Here is a 23639-nt window from a genome sequence, read left to right on the forward strand (position 1 = left end):
AATTTCTACATTGTGATAGAATTTGTCTTTCATTTTTTCTTTCTTCATGGAGGACATTGGCAGTAGGGGTGGACTTCAAAAAGTTGTTCTGGGTAAAAAATTGAATTGCAGTCTTTCTAGGGAGCAGGCTTGCAGTGGAGCTGGGAAATTAGCCTTCAGGTGCTTGTTCAGGACCTGGACTGTTAACCCATTTGGTGACAGGAGGTAGGGGGTGGGGAGGGGGAGCCAGGAGAGGATGACCCAGTTTAAACAGCAGAGGTGAGTGAACAGGCTGGTCCAGGAGCTCCAGCCAGGAGCAGCATCTAAGTGAGCAGCCTAGAATTTTTTTGGCTCCTTTCCTCTTTATATGGATGTCAGAAAAGGCACATTTTCCCCTTTGGGAGGGAGGGATTAGAGAGGGAAAGAGATATCTTTTGTGTTCTTGAATTGACCAGAACTGGCTTCTCTAGTCCTTTTTTCTTTGTTGGCCTCCATACTTTTCTTTTGTGTGCCATAAGATGATTGTGTGGGATGGTCTTTCACTATCCCTTCCATGCTGCTATTATCACACAAACTCTCTAGGCTACTTTTATTCTGGGTAAGGGAGTTTTGAGGGTGGTGGACTAGGAAGAGGCAGGCTTGTGAGGTCAAGAGGAGAGAGGACTTGCTGCTTCAGCACTCTTTCCTATGTCTGTTTCCTTCCATGATTCTTCTCTCCTCACCTCCCCAGCTGCAGTGAGTGCCTATGGGCTGGCTGCACAAGGAGGCATTGATCTATATTGCCTTCCAGAAGATAGGCATCAAGATCCTTGGTGACCCTCTGGTCTCTGCTTGCCTCAGCTCCAGGAGCTGAGAATTTCCTTAGCACCCTTGGGTTTGAGAAGAGTGAGTAGAATGAGCCAACTCCAACCCAGGCCCTGCTAGTGCTCCATCTGCTTCCTGCCAGTACTGACAGTGGTACCAGGCAATACTTATAAGAAGGAAATTAATCTATACCCTTATTTTCATTGTTATATATTTTAGCCTAGAATGTCTATTGTTTTTTGTAGCAATACTTTTATATACCCCCTGCAATGCCTCTTCTAGTGCTGATAAGCTGCCTTTCATAGTAGACATTTGCAGTCATCTCCTCAAGTCATTTTTAAATTTGAACAGTCTTCCTATCTAGCCTATGTACTGTTCCATTAACACATCTTTGTTCATCCTGTGATGTCACAAATTTTTGTCATATTTGAACCCAGTTTCTCTGACTTCTGAAACAGGCTGGAAGATATGGCTTTGAGTTCTGATTTTGTCATTTAAAGGCAAGTTATTTAATATCTCTGAGACTAGCTTTTCTCATTTGTAAGATGGTTTTAATATATTTATACTACCTATCGCCAAAAAAAATGCCTACATTTTGATTATGTATTCTTAAGTATTTTTTTTTTTTGACTGAAGAGACTTAATTTTTTCTTCTAGCTCTAGCTCTCCATGATCATTTTCTATTCCTCTTCTCTGAACCTTTTTTTATACTAATATTGTCCCTTTCATGAGAGGTAGGAACTAGAACTATATATATATATAATGTTCCAAGAACAGAAGTTTCCATTTTTGTAGCTATCTTCTATTCCAGCTTTGGACACTCTTATCTTGTTTCATTTCCCTCTTTTAGGACCTCATTATAATCTCTGCTTTCTCTCCTGCTTTAAACACGCTTAGAGGAGAATAACGGCAATTGATCAAAGGAGAAGCTGGCCTCCATTTTTAATGATCTCTTCATGACACCGTTGAGCTCTTCTTTAAAAGCCCACCACCAAAGGAAGAAATTAAATCCCGTTCATTGGAGGATCATAGAAAAGTAACCGTAAAGATCATTTAACTTGGAAATTATTGTCCTTTTTCATGGACAAAGACGTAGTCCTTTTTTTTTTTTTTTTTTAATTTCATAATTGGAAGAAATGCTAGATTTCAAGCAGAGCTAATGAAAATAAAAAACTTCTCCCCTGAAAAACTGAGACTAGAGAATCTTCCTAAATCATATATATATAGTAAGAGAGTCAGAGCTGAAAACCATGTCTTTGTAACATTTAGTATAGTGCTCCTTCTGCTCTACCACACTACCCTTAAGGAGTCACCAAGTATTTTTGTTTTCATTCCTTTTATTTATTTGTTTTAAACTTAAATACAAAATAGGAAAAGAAAAAATATTTCCATGTGCACAGGAGAAAATAAGAGAATTCAAAATATAAAGCAATAAATTTCCATTTCAAGAAAGTCTATATAATAAATACTATACTTTGTGTTCAGAACTGTCCATCTGTTAGTTAAGCCACTCCTCCTCATACTCTTTCCCCCATTCTTTCCCCTTGACCTCTTGTTTCTTTTTGAATTTAGAAGACTTTTATGGCTTTCCAAATATATATACATATATGTGTTATTTGGTCTTTATCCCATTCCTGTTAATCTACATACCTCCCCTTATCCTATTCTCTCACCCTCTTATTTCTTTATAAATTTAGAAATCTTTTATTTCCTTCAGAATTAACCCAGATTTAATGTGAATAGGGTTCTCTCTGAAACTTCCTTCCTTATCAATAACTCTTCCCCCTTCCTATTCTATTAAGATATTTCTATTCACTGTGAATTTAGAAGACTTTTATGTCCTTCTAGATATATATGCATTGTTCCCTTTTTAACTCATTCCCAATGCAAGTAGGATTCTAAAACTACCAACCCTTCTCTCCACATCTAATTCTTTTGTGTCAGTTCTCTGTATAAGACTTTTTTTTTTTGCTTTTTTTTTTTTTTTTTTTTTACTTTCCCTGCAAAGCTTTACTTTTTAAATCACATCATACTCAGCTCTACCTCAGATTTTCTTTCAAACTATCCAATTACTAGTGACAATCTTAGGCATATGGTTTATATTTCCACATCTGAAAAGTAAACAGTTTGTTCTTATTGAATCCCTTGTAATTATTTTTTAATATTTATATTTCTCTTGGATCTTTATGCCAAATTTTTTATTGTGTTAAAAGTCTTTTTGAAATAAAATCCTTCAGGATTTTCAGATTTTCATTGAATGTCCAATGTTGTTTTTTTGTTTTTCATTCAGGGTTATGCTTAACTTTATTGGGTATGTTATTTTGGGTTGTAACTTTAGTTTTTGTTCTTCAAATATAGTTTTCTAAGTCATTTAATGTAGTCATTGTTAAGTCTTGTATAATTCTAACTGTGGCTCCACCATATTTGAATTGTTTTTTATCTTGTTGCTCACAATATTTTTTCCTTGATCTGTAGTTTTTGAAACATGACCATGATAGTCCCATCAGTTTTTCTCACAGGATCTCTTTCAGGTGGTGATCAGTGGATCTTTTCTGTTTGTACTTTCCCCCCTTAGAATTTCTAACACTTCGGCACAATCTTCTTTAATTATCACTTGTTTAACTGTATAAAAATTCTTTTTTTTTTTTTTTTTTTTTTGATATAGCTTTCAAGTAGTCCACGTATTCTTATGTTTTCTCTTGATCTTTTCTCCACATATGATATTTTTCTTATGAGATGTTTCACATTCTCTTTCATTTTTTCATTCTTTATATTTTGTTTTTTTATTTCTTGGTCTTTTATAACTTTGCTAGCTTCCCCTTGTCCAGTTGTAATTTTCAAGGGGTCATTTTCTTCAAGATTCTGGATCTCCTTTTCCAGTTGATTGACTTTCTTTTCATGATCTTGTTTTTCTTGGATTATTATTTTTTAATTATTCCTCATTTCTTTCATTTGATTTTTAAAGGTTTTTTTTTTTTTTTTTATTCTTCTATGAATTCCTTTTTAGCAGGCAACCATTTAATATTACTCTTTGAGGAGGAGAGGCTTTTTTTGCTTCAGTATCCTCTGAAGATGACTCCCAGTGTTCCTCTATTCCATAGAAGCTTTCTAGGGTCGGATTCTCCTTTGCCTGCTCCTTTATTTATTTATTTTTTTAAATTTGTAGTAGCTTATTATCGTAGTCCCTTCTAATCCTGGGATGCAGCCATGGGATCTCTGGTCTCAGGTACTCCTCCAGTTCTTCCTTCTGGCCTGGCCTTCTGCTCTGCTGTATGTTCCTGCAGCCAGCAACATCCCTGACCCTGCTTCTGCACGCATGGGATGTGTGTGCTGGTTCCTTATTGCTCAGGAGCTCATCTCCACCGCGTGGGCCTGGCATCCATTACCAATAGAGGTTCCCCACAGCATCCAGGAGTGGGACTGAGGCTCCCTTCTCCGAGGCTAGCCCCAGGGCTCTCACCGGGCTGTTTCGGGGAGCTAGCTTGGTTGTTTACACTTCTACAGGCCACACCTCCAACCTCAGAGCTTCTCAGGTGGTCTCAGCAGGACCACTATTCTGCTCCTGCTCTGGTTCGTTTTTACTACTTTGTGTTTGCCCTGAGGAACTGTTTTATCTTGTTTATGGAGGAAATCTGGAAAACTTGGAATTTTCTGGTCCACTGTTCCACCATCTTTCCAGAATCCTCCAGTACTGAGGAAATAGACACGATCAGCAGGGGCTGCTGGGAAGGCCCGCCGCTCTGTGAGTTACGTCTCCTCAGAGAACAATAAAATTGAGCCAGCATTATTTTTCTTTGCTCTTCTGCAAGGTATTTGAGTCTGCCTTGCAGGCAGGGACTCTTATTTTCATCATCATATTATATATAACTGCCATACCTGGCATCCACTAGGTGCTCTGTCAGTGCTTCCTGAGTTGAGTGGAATCTCAGTCTTCTGTAGGTAGCGGTGGGCATTTGGGTATTCCAGGAACCATGGTGGGTTAGGTAGAAAAATGGGACTGGAGTTGGGAAACCTTAGATTAGGCTCTTGCCTCTGAAACTTATATGCTGTGTAACTTCTCTAAGCCTCAGTTTCCTTAGCTCCAATATGAGAATAAAATACCTAAAGAACCTGTCTCAGGATATTTTGAGGCTAAAATGAGATTATGTCTCTGACATCACCTTTTAAACCATAAAATGCTATATAAATATCAGCTATTACCAAAGCAAGAACCGTGGTTAGAAAATTCTTTCACCAGCCTACAAATGCTCTATACAATACTTAGATAAAATACAATCCTGCTGATTTGTTATAGTTTCTTTGTTCCAAAAGCTAAGGATTAAGGGCAAACCAGTTCTCTCTGAAGCCCATTGGGAGTCTGTTTTGCCAGGCAACATGAAGAAAGAGACTAAGGATAGGGAAAGCCGAGAAAAGAAGGAAATTTGGCTTGCTGGGTGGCTGGCCAAGTGGGGCTCTACCTTTTCTGAAGTCCCGATAGAAAATTGATTTGGGGTGAGAAACAACTGAATGGAATTTTTTTTTGCAGGAATTTGGCAGAAATAAGTGCCTGGCTCTTATTTTTCGGTGAGATCCCAGAAGTATTTTGGCTCTAGACTTTTGTTAGACAATCACTTCGTTCTTAAGGAGGGAAAATTTGGAAATGGAGCAGCATCTATAGTTTGGTTTTGGCAAATTTAATTCTTACCATGTTGCTGCTGAGCAGATTTCAGTGATGCCGATAGCGAAGAGCAGCAATGACAGTTCCAACAAATTGTTCACCATTCTCAGCACTCTTGAGTCCTGAGGCAGCAAACAGCCCGGCAAATAAATTCTTAATAAAGTCTGTTGGGCTCTGTAATGGAAGATGCTGGTGATGGGGAAAGGGGAATTGTTTGCCTTCTGGATGGGCTTGATTGCTGGCACCTGACTTAGTCCCCAGGCCAGTAAAACTGCTGGTCTGCTTTTCCCTACTCAGGCAGATGTGCAATGTTTCAATCTTGTATTTAAGATAAATGTTAGCCCTAAATCCAGATTTAAAAGGCAGCTAGAGAGCATTTCCAAAGAAACTGATTTCCCTAGGAGAGTATGTATTTATTCTTGCATTTCTATCTTTCAACTTGAATTCTAGAAACATTTTTAGAAGTAATTTAATATTATTAGTAATAATCTCTCTATATAAAAATGAATACGTAAAATGAAATTGGGCTAACATTCCAAATAAAAACAAAACTATTTACTTTTGAGTAAAGGAAAAAGTAAAAACTAGTGATAACAGCCATTCAGTACTTTGTCTCTGGGATCTATTTGATGTACTACTCCTTCTAGTACTTCAACTCCACATCCTCTGCTGCCGTGGTCTGTGACCTCTTTTCCTCTACAGAAAGTTCACCCAATATAGTAGGACTTTTGATTAATATCTTGCTACTACAGACTAACATTGAAGTGGAGAGGCAATCTCATATTTTATGTATGTGTGCGTTTTATGTATATGTGTGTATACTCATACACACACATGTATTTAATGAAATTCCGTTTATCCTTACCATGTCCCTTTTCCATTGCCCTTTGGAAATAATGACAACCTATTTATGAACTCTATGTATATGTGTGTATACTCATACACACACATGTATTTAATGAAATTCCGTTTATCCTTACCATGTCCCTTTTCCATTGCCCTTTGGAAATAATGACAACCTATTTATGAACTCTTTTATCTATTTGATAGTAAAATTGTGCTGCCTTTTTTAGATAGTCCTGATCAGTGTGTATGTTCTAATTCTATTTTTTCTGTGACATTTCATATAAATATTTGAAAATTTGTCTATATACTAAAAAGTATATAATTAAAATTTTCACATTCTTTTCTTTTCTTTTCTTTTCTTTTTTTTTTTTTTTTTTTTGTAATTTGGGGGCATGATATCACTCTATTCAATCAGTATACTACAGAATTTTAGGCCATTTTCTTAACTGCTGGCCCTACAGGCTTATTTCTCATGTTACAAAGCCGCTGTAAATACATTTTGCTAATACTTTTGTCTCCACTCAGGTTTGGGATTTGCGCCAGAACAAGCTAACATATACCATGAGGGGACATGCTGACTCTGTAACAGGCTTAAGTCTAAGTTCTGAAGGGTCTTATCTGCTCTCCAATGCAATGGACAACACAGGTACCCCTGGGGAGGAAGGCACATTGCCAATTTTACCATCCTAGAAGTACCATTAAGGAGCTATTTAATGGCAATTAGGTCACAGAAACATGGTCAGAAAGACACCCTCCCTCCACTTTTTCCTCCCCTAGGTAGGATCAGAGACAGACTTCTGAAACCTCCTTTGGAGAGTCATTTTCAACTGATGAGAAGTGGACCAGATTTTTCAACTTGTATGTGAAGTGTCCCTTTAATCCATTGAGAAAATTAGATTGATAAATTCTTGTTCCCCTTAGCCAGCCTTTCATTGGAAGGGTAGAAATGTGGTTACCATGTTAGAGGAGGGAAGTAGGAGTCTATATGATGTAGAGGTAGGAGCCAGGGACAGGAAAGAGACAGGTTTCTCCTTACTTTGTGCAGTTTGTGCTTGGATGTTCCAGACTAAAGGATGTTCTGAACTTTAGTAAATTGACATCAAACATTGTCATCTTAAATGTCCAATATTCCTGATCAGCTTTGATTCTTAATCATTTTATTTTATGCTGATGAGTTTTTTCCCCCTAGAATAAGCTAAGATCTCCTTAGATTTGAGGCTAGTTGGTTTAGAACTTTTAAGAGTCTGAGATGATATAGTCATTTGTGAGACCATTCTATAACAAAAATATTCCTTCCTTTTTTGTTTGTAAGTTTTCAGAACACTTTCACAAATGTTATCTAATTTGATCCTCACCAATTCCTGTCATTTCCTTCTCCCTATCAGCCTGTAAATCCATCAAGGGCAGAGATTATGCTATTTTTTCAACTTTGTAGTCTCAGGATATGATATGCAGTTAATAAATGTTGAATTGTATGCCTTTGCAGGGAAAGCCTAGGCTAAGTATTGTTTTTCCTATTGTACAAATATGGAAACTGAGTTAAAGAGAAATTAACCTATATTCAAGATTTCACAGCTCATCTCTGACATTGTCAGCACAAGGACCAGAGCCTACTGGCTCTCCTCAGGACATTGACTATTTTATATCTTTTGGGAGTTTCTGGATCAGATGGCTAAAACCAATTTTCAAATTGCCTTGGAATTCATGGATTCTGCAGGGAAATAGACTAAAATTGCCTCCTTCACTTTTGAGCCTTTAAGTCCTTTGACCTCTCATCCTTACCATCCCTGCTGTGCAGATCTGTACATGGGCTTTCCCAAGGGTTTTTTTCTAAAGAGTGGGGGCACAGGAGCCATACTCATAGCTTTTATGCAGTTCAGTAAATGTGAATGTTTGGGTCATGTCTTTTATCTTGAGTGTTTGCCACCAGTTTGTATGAAGAACAGACCAGTGGTGTTATTGGAAATCAATAGCAGAAGCCACAGAAACTAAGGCACACATATGGACTAAAAAAAAGTTAATTAGTCTCAGAACAGAAAAAAAAGAAGTGAGAAACTTGGGAGGAGCGCAGAATGGGAATGATTTGGAAATTGCATCTAATTTAGACTGAACTGATGAGCTCTAATCATCCTTGTTTGAAGTGCAATTCAGGAGTCACAAAGGGAGCTGGAGTTATTAGAAGGATAAGCAGATCCGTGTGGGTCTGCTTGTGGGAGCGAGGCCTGGATGCACAGACACTCCAGAGGAAGGTAGTGTCAGAATGGGAGACAGCCAGGAAGAGAGAGGGTGGGGTCAACCCTCCCAACCCGGGCTGGTGGGGGGCTCTGGGCTGGGCTTGGCCACTAACTCAGTCTCTCATCTTAGGCAGGGCATTTTTTCTGAGCCTCATCTGCAAAATAAAAAAGGTGGGACTTAATGAGTATTATTGTCTCTTTTAATTCTAGATACATACATACATACACACATATCATAGGTATCCATACACACATTATGTATATTGTAGTATTTTTTTCTTTAAAGTTAGGGTGGGGATATCTAGATAGGAAGGGTGGAGGTTAGGTAACAGGAGTACCCCAACTACTGTGGAATAGGATCTCTTTAGAGGGCACATTTGTGGTCAATGTGGAATGATCTTTTTGGGTTTATTCAGCCTAGTACCCCTAGGTTATATTAAATTATTTCAGAGAGAAGAGGTGAATAAGCTGGGTTAAATAGTTAGATATATTCTTAAGGAATATATATCAGGTGACTGCTGCAGATCCTGAAATACTCAGGTGTGCTCTACCTATTCTAAATGCCAGTGACTAGTGAATTGAGAAGGGTTGGTTTAGTGTCTGTTCTTCATTTGGTCTCATGGGGGAAAAGCATCAGTCACTTTTAGTTTCAGAGCAGTTTGTTTGACCCTGAATTGTTTGTGGCTCCTTAGTCCATTTAATGAGAGCCAAACACATCCACTTCCCTTTCAGTGTCAGAAGAACCTAAGAAGGTGCTAGGAGACCTTTCTACTGCCCCGCTCATCTGTCACTCAGAGAAGGCAGGAAAGTTGGCTCTGCTCTGTCCACATTGGTTTTTGATTGCCATGCTTGTTTCTTTGCAGTCCGGATCTGGGATGTCCGACCTTTTGCTCCCAAAGAGAGGTGTGTGAAGATATTCCAAGGAAATGTACATAACTTTGAGAAGGTAATTTAGTATGACTGAGCTAATACTTTCTAATAACGTTTCTGTTAATGTTAATAGCAATTGTTTTCCAAAATTTCATTTCTGGAGAGAGAGATATCTATGGGAATTATAGCAGTGCATTTTGGGAAGTGGATTCTGCCCCTGCCATCCCTCAGCAGATGAAGGTCAGGATGAAGGAATCAGCAAGTATTTAGCTTGGAAAAGGCTTAGGTGAAACAATTCATAACCAGCTTCATATATCTAAAGGCTGTCACGTGGAAGAAAGATGAGTCCCAGAGAACAAGGAGCAGTAAATGAATGGAAGTCTCAGAGAAGCAGCTTTAGATTGGAAGCAAAGAAAAATTGCTCTAAATAGAGCTGTCTGAAAGGGCATGGGCCTCCTCAGGAGATAGCAGAGACACGGTGGCCATTGAGGGATGTTGGCAAATGGAAGCTTCTGGAGGACAGACATGGATTTATATTTTCTCTTTTTAGTCCTACCACTTAACACATAGCAAGTGTTTTTATTAAAAGTGAATTAAATTAATTTATAGAGGGGATTCCTGTTAAGGTATTTATCAGAATTCAGTAGCTCTAGATATCTCTTCCAGCTGAGATTTTTTGAACCTATGACTTCTTTCTTCCCTTTAAAGAGAAATAATGGACTTGAGGCTCTTAATGGAGTCTCTCTTGCTTCTTCCCTAGTTGATGGTACCCTAGCTGGTTCCCTAGCTGATGACACAAAAGGTAAAACCAGGGGTACTGCTTGCATTCCAGCACCAGAAGGCAGATGACCTGATGGCCAGGCTAGTTGGCTCTGCCTCAGGTTGTCATGTTGTCTGTCCTCAAGCCATGTAAGTCTAAGACAGTGCTGCTTTCCTCCTTTCCTCCTTTCCTCAGCTTCTGGCCCCATATAGTTAAGTGTTAGGGAAAGCAGGAAGCATTTACCCTACACTTTTCAGTTTCCAGGGAGAATTAGTTTAAAGGACCCATGTTGTTAGGATCTTCCAAGAATAATATACTTGATCTGTGAGTTCACTGGGACTCAGATTTGTTCTGTAAATCAGCTCTAGGAGTTTTGTTTTTTTAAAGAGAAAGAAAAAGAGTTTTAATAAGTACCAAGATGAATAGAGCAAAGGGAGCTTCTCTTTGTAGGCATAGTAACAAGATTTCTTTGCCAGGTATAACTCTAATTGGTTACATGTGAATTAAGCATTTTTTATATTTATTATATATGAGTTATGAAATTGTAACTCATTGGTGTTTTAGGTCATAAAATATAAGCCATAATTGCTGATCATTTTCCTAGGGAAAACAATTAAAATGTAACTTAAAGGTTCTCAGTGATTTCATTTTCAAGCCAAGGATGTTTATCCTAGACTGACTTAATTTTTTTAGCTGTCTGCATTTCCCTTCACCCTCTTAGATTGTGAACCCTCTAAGTATGGAGACTTTGTTTTATTCTCTTCTCTTCTCTTGCCCCCACAGCTCTGAGGTGTTTAGAAAATTTGGGTTATTTAATTAATGAAGGCCTTGGACACAGAAAGGGGATAGGAGCAGGCAGAAAAATAAGTAAATGGTGCCAAAGAAATCGTGATGTCTTATAGTGTGCTTGGGGTCAGGTCCAAAATCTGCCTGCCTAACCCAGATCTCCACATCTGGGGATCTAGCCACTAGGCAAAAGGTACAGCTGCTAAGATGCCACCATCAGTGACTTGGTGTGGGAAGCCAGCAAAGGTCTGATTTACTTAGAGCCTGCCAGTGAATAGAAGGCATGCTATGGGAAGAAGAACAGGCAATCCAAAGTCAGAAGACTGGGATTTGAGTTAGGATCTGCATCTTGAGCCCATCTCCTTGCCCTCCATGGATTTCAATTTCATCCTCTGTAAAATGAGAGTATTAGATTGAATGACACCTAAGTCCCTTTCAATTCTGCCCTCCTTTGCCTTGATGAGCATTTGAAAATGCTGTTCTTAGCACTTTGGACTGATGCCTAAAGGGCCGTCAAACTTTATATACCTTTTGATCCAGTAGCATCCCTACTGGGTCTCTATTCCAAAGAGATCACAAAGGAGGAAAAAGAACCCATGTGTGCAAAAATATACCAGCCCTTTTTGTCATGGCAAGGAACTGGAAACCGAGTGGATGCCTATCAGTTGGAGGATAGCCGAATAAATTATGGTATATGAATGTCATGGAATGTTATTGTTCTGTAAGAAATGATAAGCAGGATGACTTCAGAAAAGCCTGGAAAGACTTACATGAACTAATGCTGAGTGAAGTGAGCAGAAATGGGAGAACATTGTACATGGTAACAATAAGATTGTGTGACCATCAGCTTTGATCCAAGACTTGGAATGGAAATGTCATCCCAATCCAAAGAAAGAACTATAGAGACTAAACACAGCTCAGTTTTTTGTATTTTCACTGTTTTAGTTGTCTTTTCTTTCTCATGATTTTTCTCTTTTCTTTTACATGACTAACAAGGAAATACATTTAAAATTATTGTACATGTAAAACCTGTATCAGATTGCTTGCTATCTTGGGGAAGGGGGATGGAAGGAAAGGAAGAAGAAAAAAATTTTTGAACTCAAAATCTTGCAAAAGTGAATTTTGAAAGCTGTTTTTACATGTAATTGGGAAAAAATACTATTGCATGAAAAAAATAAGGAAGGAGAAAGAGGCAAAAGAAAGAAAATGCTGCTCTTTTCAATGGACCTTCTTTGCTCATTGTTGCAGAATCTCCTGAGGTGTTCCTGGTCACCTGATGGAAGCAAAATTGCAGCCGGTTCAGCCGACAGGTAAGAATGATTGTGATGTGAGATAAAAAGAATGATGCAGCAGAGCAGGAGTTGTCTCATGTTTAATACATGGAGCGCAGGGACAGCCAGGGCAGATGTGGAATGATGGCTGTGATTGGGAAGGGAGAGACTGCACTGGCTTGGAAGCTTTTTAAGTAGTGATCCACCATCCCTTTTCTTTATTCTGGTGATGGAATTTTGGGCTACTGGCCCTTCGTGGCCGGGTCCCCTCCAAGTGGGCTAAAGTCTGGTGGTGAGAGGGCAGGTGAAAGCTTTCCTTGATGAATGAATAGAGACTGACAAGAGGCCCTTAAATGTTTCACTAGAAGAGAGTCCAGCTAAGATGGGCCAAGCTCTCCCGAGAAGGGAAAGCAAGTCTGTGTGGGATATACTTTTAGAGTCTTTGACAATGATCTTCATCTAGAAGGGAGGTTGGAGGTTAAATATTAAGTCATTCTGCTGTGGGCGATGAGGAACCAAGCTCCCAGGTAGGGGAGAGAGAAAGACAGGGTAGTCCTCAGTGATCTATGCTGCTGGTGCCCCCCACAACCCCTTTGAAGTGGGGTGGCAGATTAGGGAAGGGCTGCAGTGGGTGGCCTTTGCCTCCTGGGAGGCCCTTGCCTCATGGCTGCTACAGCAAAGGGGTCATCCTGTGAGACCTTGGCACAGAGCCTGTGGCACCATCCTCCTGGCTACAGAAGAGGAGGACGTAGCTTGGGCCCCCAGTCTGTTCTCAGAGACTCTGAGAGTCATTAAATTAACTCAGTGCCACAAGGAAGCCAGATTGAATGCTGCCTTGCATGCTTGTTTGTCTCCATGAATGACCTACCCCAGAGGAGCACAGGAGGTTGTTGGGAGTGTAGTGCCCTGCTCACTGCAGACCCTCCAGCTCCCCTGGCCCTAGGTGGTCCACCTCCTTAGGCCCCTGGTGAGCAAGAGGGTCTCAGAATTGCCTTCTAGTCTTGACCGTGTATGGACCCTAAATGACAAAAGTTGCTTTTTCTTCCTCAACAACTCCCATGAGATGCAGAAGAGCCACAGAAACTTAGTGCTAACAGGAAGTTCAGCAGCCAAGTTGCTAATCCAACTTGGACCAGACTGAAAATCCCCTTTATGTTGTCCCTCTTGTGGGCTTATCCAACCTTTGCCTGATGACCTCTAGTTGGCAGGGGTGCCAAAGCAGCATTTTCTAAGTATTTTCTCACCCCAAGCTCCAGTCTGTCTCTCCATCTCTTGGGACTCTCCTCTCTTTGATGACAGCCAGCCCACATGTCCTCCTGACATGGTCTGCATGCCCTTCCTGTCCTATGTCCCTCCCCTTGCTTGCCCATTCTTGTCCTTCCTAAAATGTGGAATCCAAAACTAAACACAGTTCCTCAGATCATTACCTCCTTCAGTTCTGGATGCTGCTTTTCTTAGTTGGTCCCTCCTGATGGCCTCTCCTAGGCAAGGGAGGTTGGTTACCCCGGGCTTTTCTGAATACTGGGTTCCCATTAGTTACTATCTGGAGAAGATGTCCACAAACTGAAGCCACATTGATTCTTACTGACTCAAAATGACTTTGATTGTTCTTATAATAATCATATCTCAAATTCTTATTCAGAAGATTACATCCTTTTTATTTAAGATACTATGCATTTGTATTTACATAAGCTTTCCTTCAAATCATAGTTTCATCTGACCTCCCATTTTTTCCCCTTCCTAAATTGCTTGCTACTGGAGGGGATTTTCCTGGACACCCTGACAATACCAAATAGATGTTGCTACTTTATCACAAAATCTGAAGGATGACAGAAGGAGCACTCTTCCTGCCACAGGTTTCCATGCCAAAACAAGGAACTGGCAATAAAGCCTTCTAAATTTAGCACCTAATTGACAGCCACCTTTTGAGAATCCTTCCTGTACATCTTTCAAGGGCTGAGGTTCCTGTTGCCTTTCCTGTACCCTAAAAATGGAGCCCTTCCAAAAAGCAATGTTACAGGGTTTGGCCTTTAATGTAGGAAGTCTCCCTTTCCCAAATGATTCCTCTCATTCTCTTAAAGTTGATCGCCAGATTTATAGTTGAAAAGGACCTTAAAGATCATCTCCTCCAAATACCTCATTTTACATAAGAGACCCAGAAGGAAAGTGAAATTATAGAGGCTTATGAGCTAAGAACAGAGCAAAGGGGTTCCGGGGCCCTGCTCCTCTTCTCTCCTGTTCAGGGGTCTCCATGTGGCATAATTAAACAATATTTTATACAGTATCCTCATTTCCACCATCTGCCCTCACTGTATAAGAGCCTGTGCTTCATTATAGCATCTTTAGGTGCTATAGAGTGTTGACTAGCAGTCTCGTCAATTAATAGTTTTGGGGGGGGAAGGGGAGCCTGATAATGCCCATTTGTATATTGTAATTAAAATCTAACTTATTAGCATTGCCATTGCTACTGCCATATTTTTGTACTGCCCCATAAATATGATGCCCCTAATTTAGTCTTTCCTTCAAGTAACATAACTTGTTTGAGGGGAGGAGAGAGGAGACTGAAATACACAAAGGAAGGGACTTGCAGAAGGTAATACCGACGTCCTCAGGGAAGTCAGCGGTGGGGAGGTGTCACTGATAAGCCAGCATAGAGAGACACCGCTGACTTCTGCTGAATGAGCTCCAGACTGGAAGTCTCCTGGAATGGTCAGGAATGCACCTCCAAGTCCTTCCAGAATCCCTCACGGAAAAGATGGGCAGGGGAGGGTTAGCCGCCTTTCCCCCTTACAGGCCCTGGATATTCTCCAATTTAACACCCAAGCAGCTTTCAGAAATCAGAATCCTTTAAGGTAGTTAAGGCAAAGGCTTCAGGAGTACTCGAGGGACCTCTTCACTAAGGGAGGTAAACTCGGAGTCCATGACCTTTTTTTTTCCCCTGAAGCAATTGAGGTTAAATGACTTGCCCAGGGTCACACAGCCAGGAAGTGTTGAAGTGTCTGAGGCTGATTTGAACTCAGGTCCTCCTGACTTTAGGGCTGCTGCTCTATCTACTGCGCCCCCTAGCCGTCCCCTCTGAACTTTAAAAAAAAAAAAAAAGAATTTGATCACTTTATTTCAGTATAACCAGTTTCCTTTGTCATCCCATCTGTTTTCTGTCACGCATTTAAAAACATTTAAGGGTCATGGGCTTCACCATATTCTCTGGGTGTGCAGGATGCCACAGTGATTAAGAAGCAAGAGTCTTTAATGAATAGAGCCTTAAGACTGGTCCTCCTGCTCGCATGTGGCCACTGCCATAACTACCGCTGCATCCTACCCCCAAATCAGTCAAGTGGCTTCTTCAGAGAAGTGCTCAGGTTACATGAGAAATGGTCAGTTTCCTCCTCCTTCTTCCTTTGATTCATAACAATGAATGAAAAGGCATAGCTGCTGCTTTTACCTCTTGATCAATGCTCTTGGAGTTTCCTGGGCTTCATTAAATGTGTTAAGATACTCACTGCTTAGAGGCGTGATAACTCAGGCCAGCAAATTATCAGTGACATGTTAAAATGATAATAGCAGACCTGAGCCCTAAGAGGTTCTCCTTTGCCTATGGAGGTGACTCCCCATCAGCAGAGCCTGTACTCCGAGTTGTTTCTTCACCAGTGATGAATTGCTGTGACCTGGCCATGTGCTTTCCCTCTCTTACCTTTGTGACAGGTGGTACCCATTGTCATCTAGCTGGCAGGAACAAGGATCGACATAAGCAAAACTAACATGCTCGTGACCTTTATTTACCTTCAAATTTTTACTTATTACTGGAGCTTTGCATTATATCCACCTGAGTGTATCATGCATGTATCCTTGGCAAAGAAAGCAAGTATCTAATGGGGGTGGGGGAATTTAGAGGGTATAGAATTAGGATCACAGTATTAGTGTGAAATGGAACGGACCCCAGATCTCATCTTGGCTGTTGTTTAACTGTGTGACCATGGGCAAAGCTTACCTTTTCTGAGCCCTCATTTCCATAAAATTAAGGGATCAGATTATCTTTCAGGCTCCTCCTGTTTCCAACCTTCTAGTTATCTATAGCATCTAGTAATAGTTGGCTCAGATATTTGCAAAGAACAGATGCCTTTCCCTTTCTTGGATCCAGGGATAGATTTATATCTGAGCATATTTTACCCGAGTCTGTAATTTAGCTTTTCAACAAACAACTAAGTTTACTTCCAAGGTATTCTTACCTAATTGGAGGTTAACAATAGCCAGGTTACATTGGGCTTGCTTTCTGAGGGGGGAATGTGTCTTCTCTGTCAGCATGTTTTTGGGGTTTTTTTTTTTTTTTTTTTTTTTCCATTTGGGAGTATGTTCATTAAAAATGACTTCTTATGCTTGGGATAAAAAGCTAGAGGGGTATGGGTGCTTCCTGCTTTATCCCATTTTCCCCTCCTCACCTTTCTAGGCCCAAAACTTACTTCCTATGATGTCTTGCAGGTTTGTATATGTTTGGGATACCACAAGCAGGAGGATCCTTTACAAGCTGCCTGGCCATGCTGGCTCAGTCAATGAAGTGGCCTTCCACCCAGATGAACCCATCAGTAAGTTTCTGTAGTCTTTAGCAGAGAGGGAAGCAGTTTGCCTCTCCCTGTAAGAGTGACTAGGCCATTTAATGTTCACACCAGCTTTGGATGGGGGTAGGAACTGTGGACTGTGTTCCCATACCAAGAGTAGCCTCAGATGTACAATACTGCTGTATCTGTTTCCTTGGAAACACTCCTTGCAGGTACCACTGAAAGTCACACTACTATTTTGAATGGGACTGGGGGGCAAGGGAACGGGGGAGGGAAATGAGTGGGAGTTGCTTTCTCTTTGTCATATTCAGCCCACATTGTGACCATTTAGAGCTTGGAGCTTTCAAGAGATTTAGTGGCCTTAGTCAACCAGCTAACCTTTTAAGTGCTATCTCTGTGCCAAGCATAAGTGTCAGGAACACCAGTACAAATGTAAGATGCTCCCTCATTTCAGGGAACTTACATACTGTTTCTGAATCAAGAATAGCTTAGATTCAATCCATGTTTCATAGATTTATTTTGCTATGGGGAATCTTCTAAAATGTAATCAAATGAAAGTTACATTTTGACTTTCGTTGGCTATTTTGCTTATGTAAATAATAAGAAAATAACTAATTTTTCCACTGATAAACACACGGGTTTCCAAATACTTGGTTTTTAGCTGTGCATTCCTGCTGCACATATGATAGAGACCCTGAGCTTGCCTTTCTCCTGGGGTGCAGTAACTCAGACTGGAAAGAGATAGGATAGGATTAGAAACAATTATAACTTGATAAACTTTCAAACTTAACTCTAGTACATTAGACTTCAGAATTGTGGGGCTGAAAAATGAGGTTGAAAATTTAGGCAGAACCCAGCTATTCTATAACTAAACAGTCCCAGAAGTCACTTTGAAGAAGCAAGATTAGTGTGTGGAGAGTTTTATTTTTTCTTTCACAAAATGTTACTTCACTGATTTCATCTGCTGGCTGGCCTGCAACTCAGAATATGAAATAACATTAAAGATGCATTTTTTTTTTTAAGTTAGACAAAACATCATGTGAATCACTTACATGAAGGGGAGGAAGATTGAAGCTAGATCTAAAATATTTTTAGATAAGAATTGGCTCTTGTTGCCAAAGTCCCTCCATTCTTCCCTCTTAACTTCCTGTTTTCTTGTCCTTTGTTCCCTCTCCTCCACAGTTCTCTCTGCATCCAGTGACAAAAGACTTTATATGGGAGAGATCCAGTGAAGATTTGAAGTGGAAGACTCAAGAGTTATTTGACCTTGAGACCTTGGTTTGCGGAAGCGGGATTTAATTGAATGGCATTGGCTAAGTGTTCTCCCTTCTGATAAAAGACCATTACTAGCCAAAGGTGGAGGGTGAATTTGCTTTCTAAGATAGCCTTATTTCCAAGGTGATGTTTATCCTGACCAGGGTAACATAAGTGACCTCCACTTACCTCAAGAAACCATATACAAAATTTCCCAGGTTTATTGAAGAAACAAGGCTTCTTCCAAGGGACCGGCATTGTGTTAGTGTATATTTCCCACTCAGGCAGAAGGTTGGGACAGAAAATTTGAATGAAATGTGTTAGCTTTTTGTTTTATTTTGTTTTATTTTTTGATTCAGTAACTGGCTTGTATGATATTTTCTGTCACTTTCTCTGAGTCATTTTCTATGAAAAGCTGAATAGATGCCTTTTGACAAGAGTGTGTGGATGGAATTTATTGCTGTCTTTTCTTGGGAGCATGAACACCATAAATCAAAGCTGGAGCTGTGATGTGGACAGGGATACAATCCATATAGGCTTCTGAGAAGCTGTGACTTAGATTTTTGTTTCTCTTCTCTGTGTGTTGGAAGGTTTACTCTACACCATGAAAATGACAAACCAGGAATTTGTCATTGACCAAATCCCTTTCTCCTGTTGAGAACTGAGCAACCACGAGGTGATGAATAAAATTCTGAAAGGCCTTGGGCGCTTTACTTGTTCAGGATCTTTAATGGACATGGCCTGAGTTGCTCAAGTCTGCTACTGCCTCTTTTTATTTGTCCACTCTCCCCAGAATTGGCGAACTTAAGGGAGCCCCTCATTAAGGAGGGTGTCTTGGCTTGGAAACCAAAGCTCATCAAGCTCATTGAATCTACTGTCATCATTGTTCCAGTGCCATATATGATTCCAGTTCATTAAAGACATTAGGCCTGTTTTCTGAGAGGACATGAAAAAATAGCAGTAGATATCTCAGTAGCCATTCCTTTATACATGTTGGTATCTGGCTCAGGGCATCAGTCATCCACGTTTCTAGAGTATTTGGAGGTATTTGGGGATCCCTGAGACTATCCCAATGATGTTTAGACAAGTTTTCATCACTCGTATGGCCCTGGCAATAAGGAGCCTTCACACCACAAACCCATACTAAGAGTATTTCATTTTGCATGTATTTATATGAAAATCTGGAAGATCCAGGTTCCCAATAGTTCTGGTACTAAAAAAAAGGGTTGTTAATTCTGGACAGGAGTTGCCAATCTATGGAATACAGAATTCAACAAACTGATCACCATACGTTCTCCTGGGCCATTTCAGCTGTTTCCATAAGTTACTCTTGCCCTGACTCTCCCCTTGGTTTTGAGAGAATCTGGTCATACAACACCTTCATTGTGGACCAGCCATTGTCACCTTTCAAATCAACTTCCTCCACTCCCCAAGTTGTTAAATGTTTTCCTTAATATGAGAGAAGAGGGACCAGAATTATAACGCCCCAACTTTCCAAAGGCTGCTGACCCCTGATTCATTCAACAGGAAGAGGAGGAAAGGCCCTGGAAACAGCCAAGATCCCTACACCTGTTCCCAGCCCATTCCCCAGACTAGACCTCTCCAGGCTTTGGGGGAGCCCCTGTGGTGATGGAGAGCAGGGAATGGTTTAACAGTGGTGAGAATGTAATCCCAGAGTCTGGGGAATAGACTTTAGTGTAAGCTTCCCTAGAGGATGTGAATTGTATCTCTCACTTTGGGAGAGATAGATGGCCCCCAAATGAGTAATGGCATTTCTGGTTTGCAGTTAATTTCCCTTTATGACTTTCACGGCCTCTAGCAGTTAATACTGCTGGTACTTAAAAAGCCAGACTCCTTTCTCAGATGGTGGTTGGGTGGGTGGTTGTTTCCAGGGGGGTTTTCCTGCATAATAACCTGAAGATGTGTCTGAAGGCCATTTCTTTATACAAATCCTGCTTCCCCAGAAATAAGGTTTGAAGAGCTCTTAAACTCTAGCCAGCTGTATGCAGCCTAGTCCTGTCTTCCATTTTTCTTTCAACCGTGTAGTTAGGGAAGGTCACTAGCTCACACTGCAGAACTCCTTCCAACAGTCGGTTTCAGGGACTCCAAAGTGACCCGTTTCCAGCAGTGTGCATTGGTGACTTCCCCATTCACTGGGCGAAGAGTCTTTCATTGACTTCAGCTGTCTTCCTTTACAAGGTTAACTCTTCCTAAAGGTTCTTCCCAACCAGTGCTGGACTCTGGCAGAGCTTTGGCTCTTTCTTCATCTGGCTGTCCAGAGGGGAAGGCAGAGGGTTGTAGTAGCAGGAGTCATCGAGCTATCATCTCAAGTCTGTCTGAGGTGGTGTGGTGGTGGGGAGGTCTCCTATACAAGAGTTTGTACAGATGGCTTCCTTCCAAAGGAACTTGGAATTTAATTTAAATTTAATTTGTATACTTAAATTAATTTAACAATTTGGAATACAGGGAGTTGATTTCTCCAGGAAAGATGAAAGAACTACTGGCCAGATGAGTCCTCAGGACATTTCTGTTTCTACCTGATCAGTCAAAATGAGGGCTAGGTCAGACAAGTTCTCCATTTTAAAGATGAGAAACTAAGAAGATAGATGGTCTGCTCTATAGTACGTCGATCTTACCTCAGTGGCACAGTTGTGCTGCTCTTATATCACTGAGTTTGGGGGTATGGAGTGGAGACCAGGTCTGAGGTACAGCTAACCTTCCATGTTCATTGTCTCTTTTCACCTCCCTGACTTGTGTTGGGCTTCCTTGCCACCATTCTCTGATCATGGCCTAAAAAGTCAGTGTTTTCCTGTTCTCAAGATGAGCAGTTGAAAGACAGCAATTTACAGAAAAGGATACCCACCTTTATATTAATGTTAACCTGACCAGTTTCAGCCCTGGGAAACATGACAAAACACACCTTCCTTTGGTAAAATGGTTGGGTTAGAATAAAAATGTAGACTATTACACATGATACTTGGTTTTGTTTAACCTTTATTTTGTTATATCGTAGAATTTATTGGCAGGTGAAGGTAGGGTTGGAGATTATCAGGAAGTGATTTTTAAAAGAAATGGCATCAATAAAATTTAGAAAGGTTAACCTCTCAAATAAAGGAAATCCTAATTGAAGCAACTTTGGTAACAGTTCATATGCACCATATAAAATAAATTAAAAAAAGACAATACTGATGACACTGGAGATATGAGTATACTTACAACATTGCTGGTAAAATTGCAAATTGGAATCATTTTAGAGAAAAATCTGTTAATACGTCTGTAATAGTTATTAAAGTAATTTTATGTTTGACCAGGATTACTGGTTAAATCCCATTACTATTTTAATTTCTTTTAATTAATTTGCCAGTTAATAACTACTATGATGAGGAATTTTTCCAAATCCCCTCTGAAGATATTTGCAGCAGCATTTATTACAAATTAAAACAACAACAACAACAACAACAACAACATGGAAGCAACCTAAATGATTAACAAGTGGAGAAAAGCTAAACAAACTCAGACATAAATCAAATAGAATATTACAATATAATTACATTATAAATGAGAATTACAAAGAAATTGAGACAGGAAAAACAAGTTAGAGCCAGAAGAAAGATTCTATGATAAGGTAGCGGGAGCAATGGATTTAGGACAAAAGGCTCGGGCTCAAATCCCATTTCTCTTATTCCCTATGTCATATTGGGCAAATCTTTCATTGTGTGAAGTAAGAGGATTGGACTTTTGAACTCATTTGTAAATTCATAATTGTGATTATGCCTTTGTTTTTGTTTTTTTTTAATCTGTTTCTACAAGGATCAAACATCAAACAGACTTGGAGGGGAAAAAAGAATGGTTTAGATTAAGAGCTGGGGATTTGTAGGTTCTCCACCAAAACAGAGACAGAGTCAGACACACACATACACAATGAGAACAGAGAGAAGACGGAAAGAAGGGAGGAGAAAGATGGGAGAACAGGAAGGAGAAAAGAAAGCTTATAGCCAATCTGAGTCTGAGCCTCCGGTTCTACATTTGTAAATAGGAAGAGTGGTTGGTACATAGTAGGTGCTAATGTTTATGTTTCTGCTGGTCATGTGTTGTCTCTCCAGTGACATTTTGGCTTAAGTATTCTGAGATGGTATCACAGTGAATTTCTTAAGCGTTGGCCACAAGGGGCTAGTGCTGATAATACGAGAAATAATAGGGCTGGATACCTAGATGTAGGAGTCATCTTCATAGAGAGATGATGATTGAAACCATGAGAGGTGATGGGTTCACATAGAGAGAAGTATAAGTAGAGAAAAGGAGAGGACTCAGGACAGAACCTTGGGGGGATGCCCAGTGTTAGTCGGAGGCAGATTATAAATAATTCAGCAAAGGCTACTGAGGAAGAACAACCAAGGAAAAATGTTCAGGAGATTAACAGTGTGGAAAAGAAGCTATGAATGATTAGGACTGAGAAAACACTATCCTATTTAGCAATTCCTGACTCCACGCCCAACACTTTTGTCCCCTGCCATGCGGGCTTTCCAAAAGTGTCAGGATTGCCCAGGACTCAACACTGTTTTTAGGAACTTTGTTCTGAGGGGAGAAGGCTAACCTGGAGCTCTAGGCTGCTGTGGCTAACTTTGGGGCTAAGGAGCTTGGGATGGAAGGATGAAGGTGCCCCTCAAAATTAGGGCTCTCAGGAGCAGCTAGATGGTGCAGGGGATGGAGCACCAGACCTGGAGTCAGGAGGACCTGAGTTCAAATTTGGCTTCAGATACTAAGTGTGTTACCCTGGGCAAGTCATTTAACCCCAATTGCCTCCAAAAATAAAATTAAGACTAATCAGTTTTCTAAACCATCAGAAGCAACATTTGGACTTGGACCCCAAAGATGAGTTCAAATCTTCCCTCTGCTATTTAATTACCAGTGTGACAACAGGTAAGTCACTGAAATACTCCAGACTTGTTTCTTCATCTGTAAAATGAGGGGTCTAGTCTAGGTGGTCTCTAAGTTCCCTTCGAGCTTAAAATCTAGAATCCAAATATAGAATCCAGGTCTAGAAGGGACTTAAGAAGTCTTGTAGCTCCACCTCCCCATTTTACAGATGAGAAAATGGAGGCTTGATTAGCTGAAGTGAATTATACAAAGTCACTCAGCTGGCTGACTACAAAGTTATGATTTACAGCTCCATCTTTTGAATATTCTTGAGCATTTTCAGTTTTTCCACAGATGATTTTATCTTGAGAGAACTCTAAAAAGCATCTGCTAATCATGTAGTATCACAATGATTTGCCCAAATTCCCACAGCAATTTGATGGTAAATATGGAATCCTCTTTTCCCTTCTAGTGCAGAGTTGAGGAGAAAGTGGTGCACCCTACTACCCCAATCCCTTCCTCCAAATTAGCTGCCCCTCCTCAATCTCCACTTAGGTCCTCCTTCAGCCTCCCTGGACAAGTAGTTATCCAGGAGAGAATATTTCAGCTAGGAAGATAGCAGCACAATCCTTTCCAGGGACCTAGGCAAAGATAACATCTATAGCCCAAGGCTGGTGAAGATGGGTCCAACATCCAGCTAATCCAAACTCAGCTATAGTTCCCAGGAAGGACTACGAGGAGCATTTGTTTTATTGAACCTCAATTAAA

General features: G+C 40.3%; 1 protein-coding gene across 1 annotated transcript in view; it reads left to right on the forward strand.

Annotated features, from left to right (window-relative positions):
• The window catches only part of SNRNP40 (small nuclear ribonucleoprotein U5 subunit 40), a 46558-nt gene extending 28105 nt beyond the window's left edge, over nt 1–18453 (forward strand). The window contains exons 6-10 of the mRNA XM_003765491.4: nt 6812–6932; nt 9384–9466; nt 12185–12246; nt 16684–16787; nt 17943–18453. Coding sequence (XP_003765539.1) covers nt 6812–6932; nt 9384–9466; nt 12185–12246; nt 16684–16787; nt 17943–17992 — 420 coding nt within the window. The 3' untranslated portion in view covers nt 17993–18453. The remainder of the gene's footprint in view (nt 1–6811; nt 6933–9383; nt 9467–12184; nt 12247–16683; nt 16788–17942) is intronic.
• The last annotated feature ends 5186 nt before the right edge of the window (nt 18454–23639 follow it).

Source organism: Sarcophilus harrisii, chromosome 3 (assembly GCF_902635505.1).
Source record: "Sarcophilus harrisii chromosome 3, mSarHar1.11, whole genome shotgun sequence".
Taxonomy (NCBI): domain Eukaryota; kingdom Metazoa; phylum Chordata; class Mammalia; order Dasyuromorphia; family Dasyuridae; genus Sarcophilus; species Sarcophilus harrisii.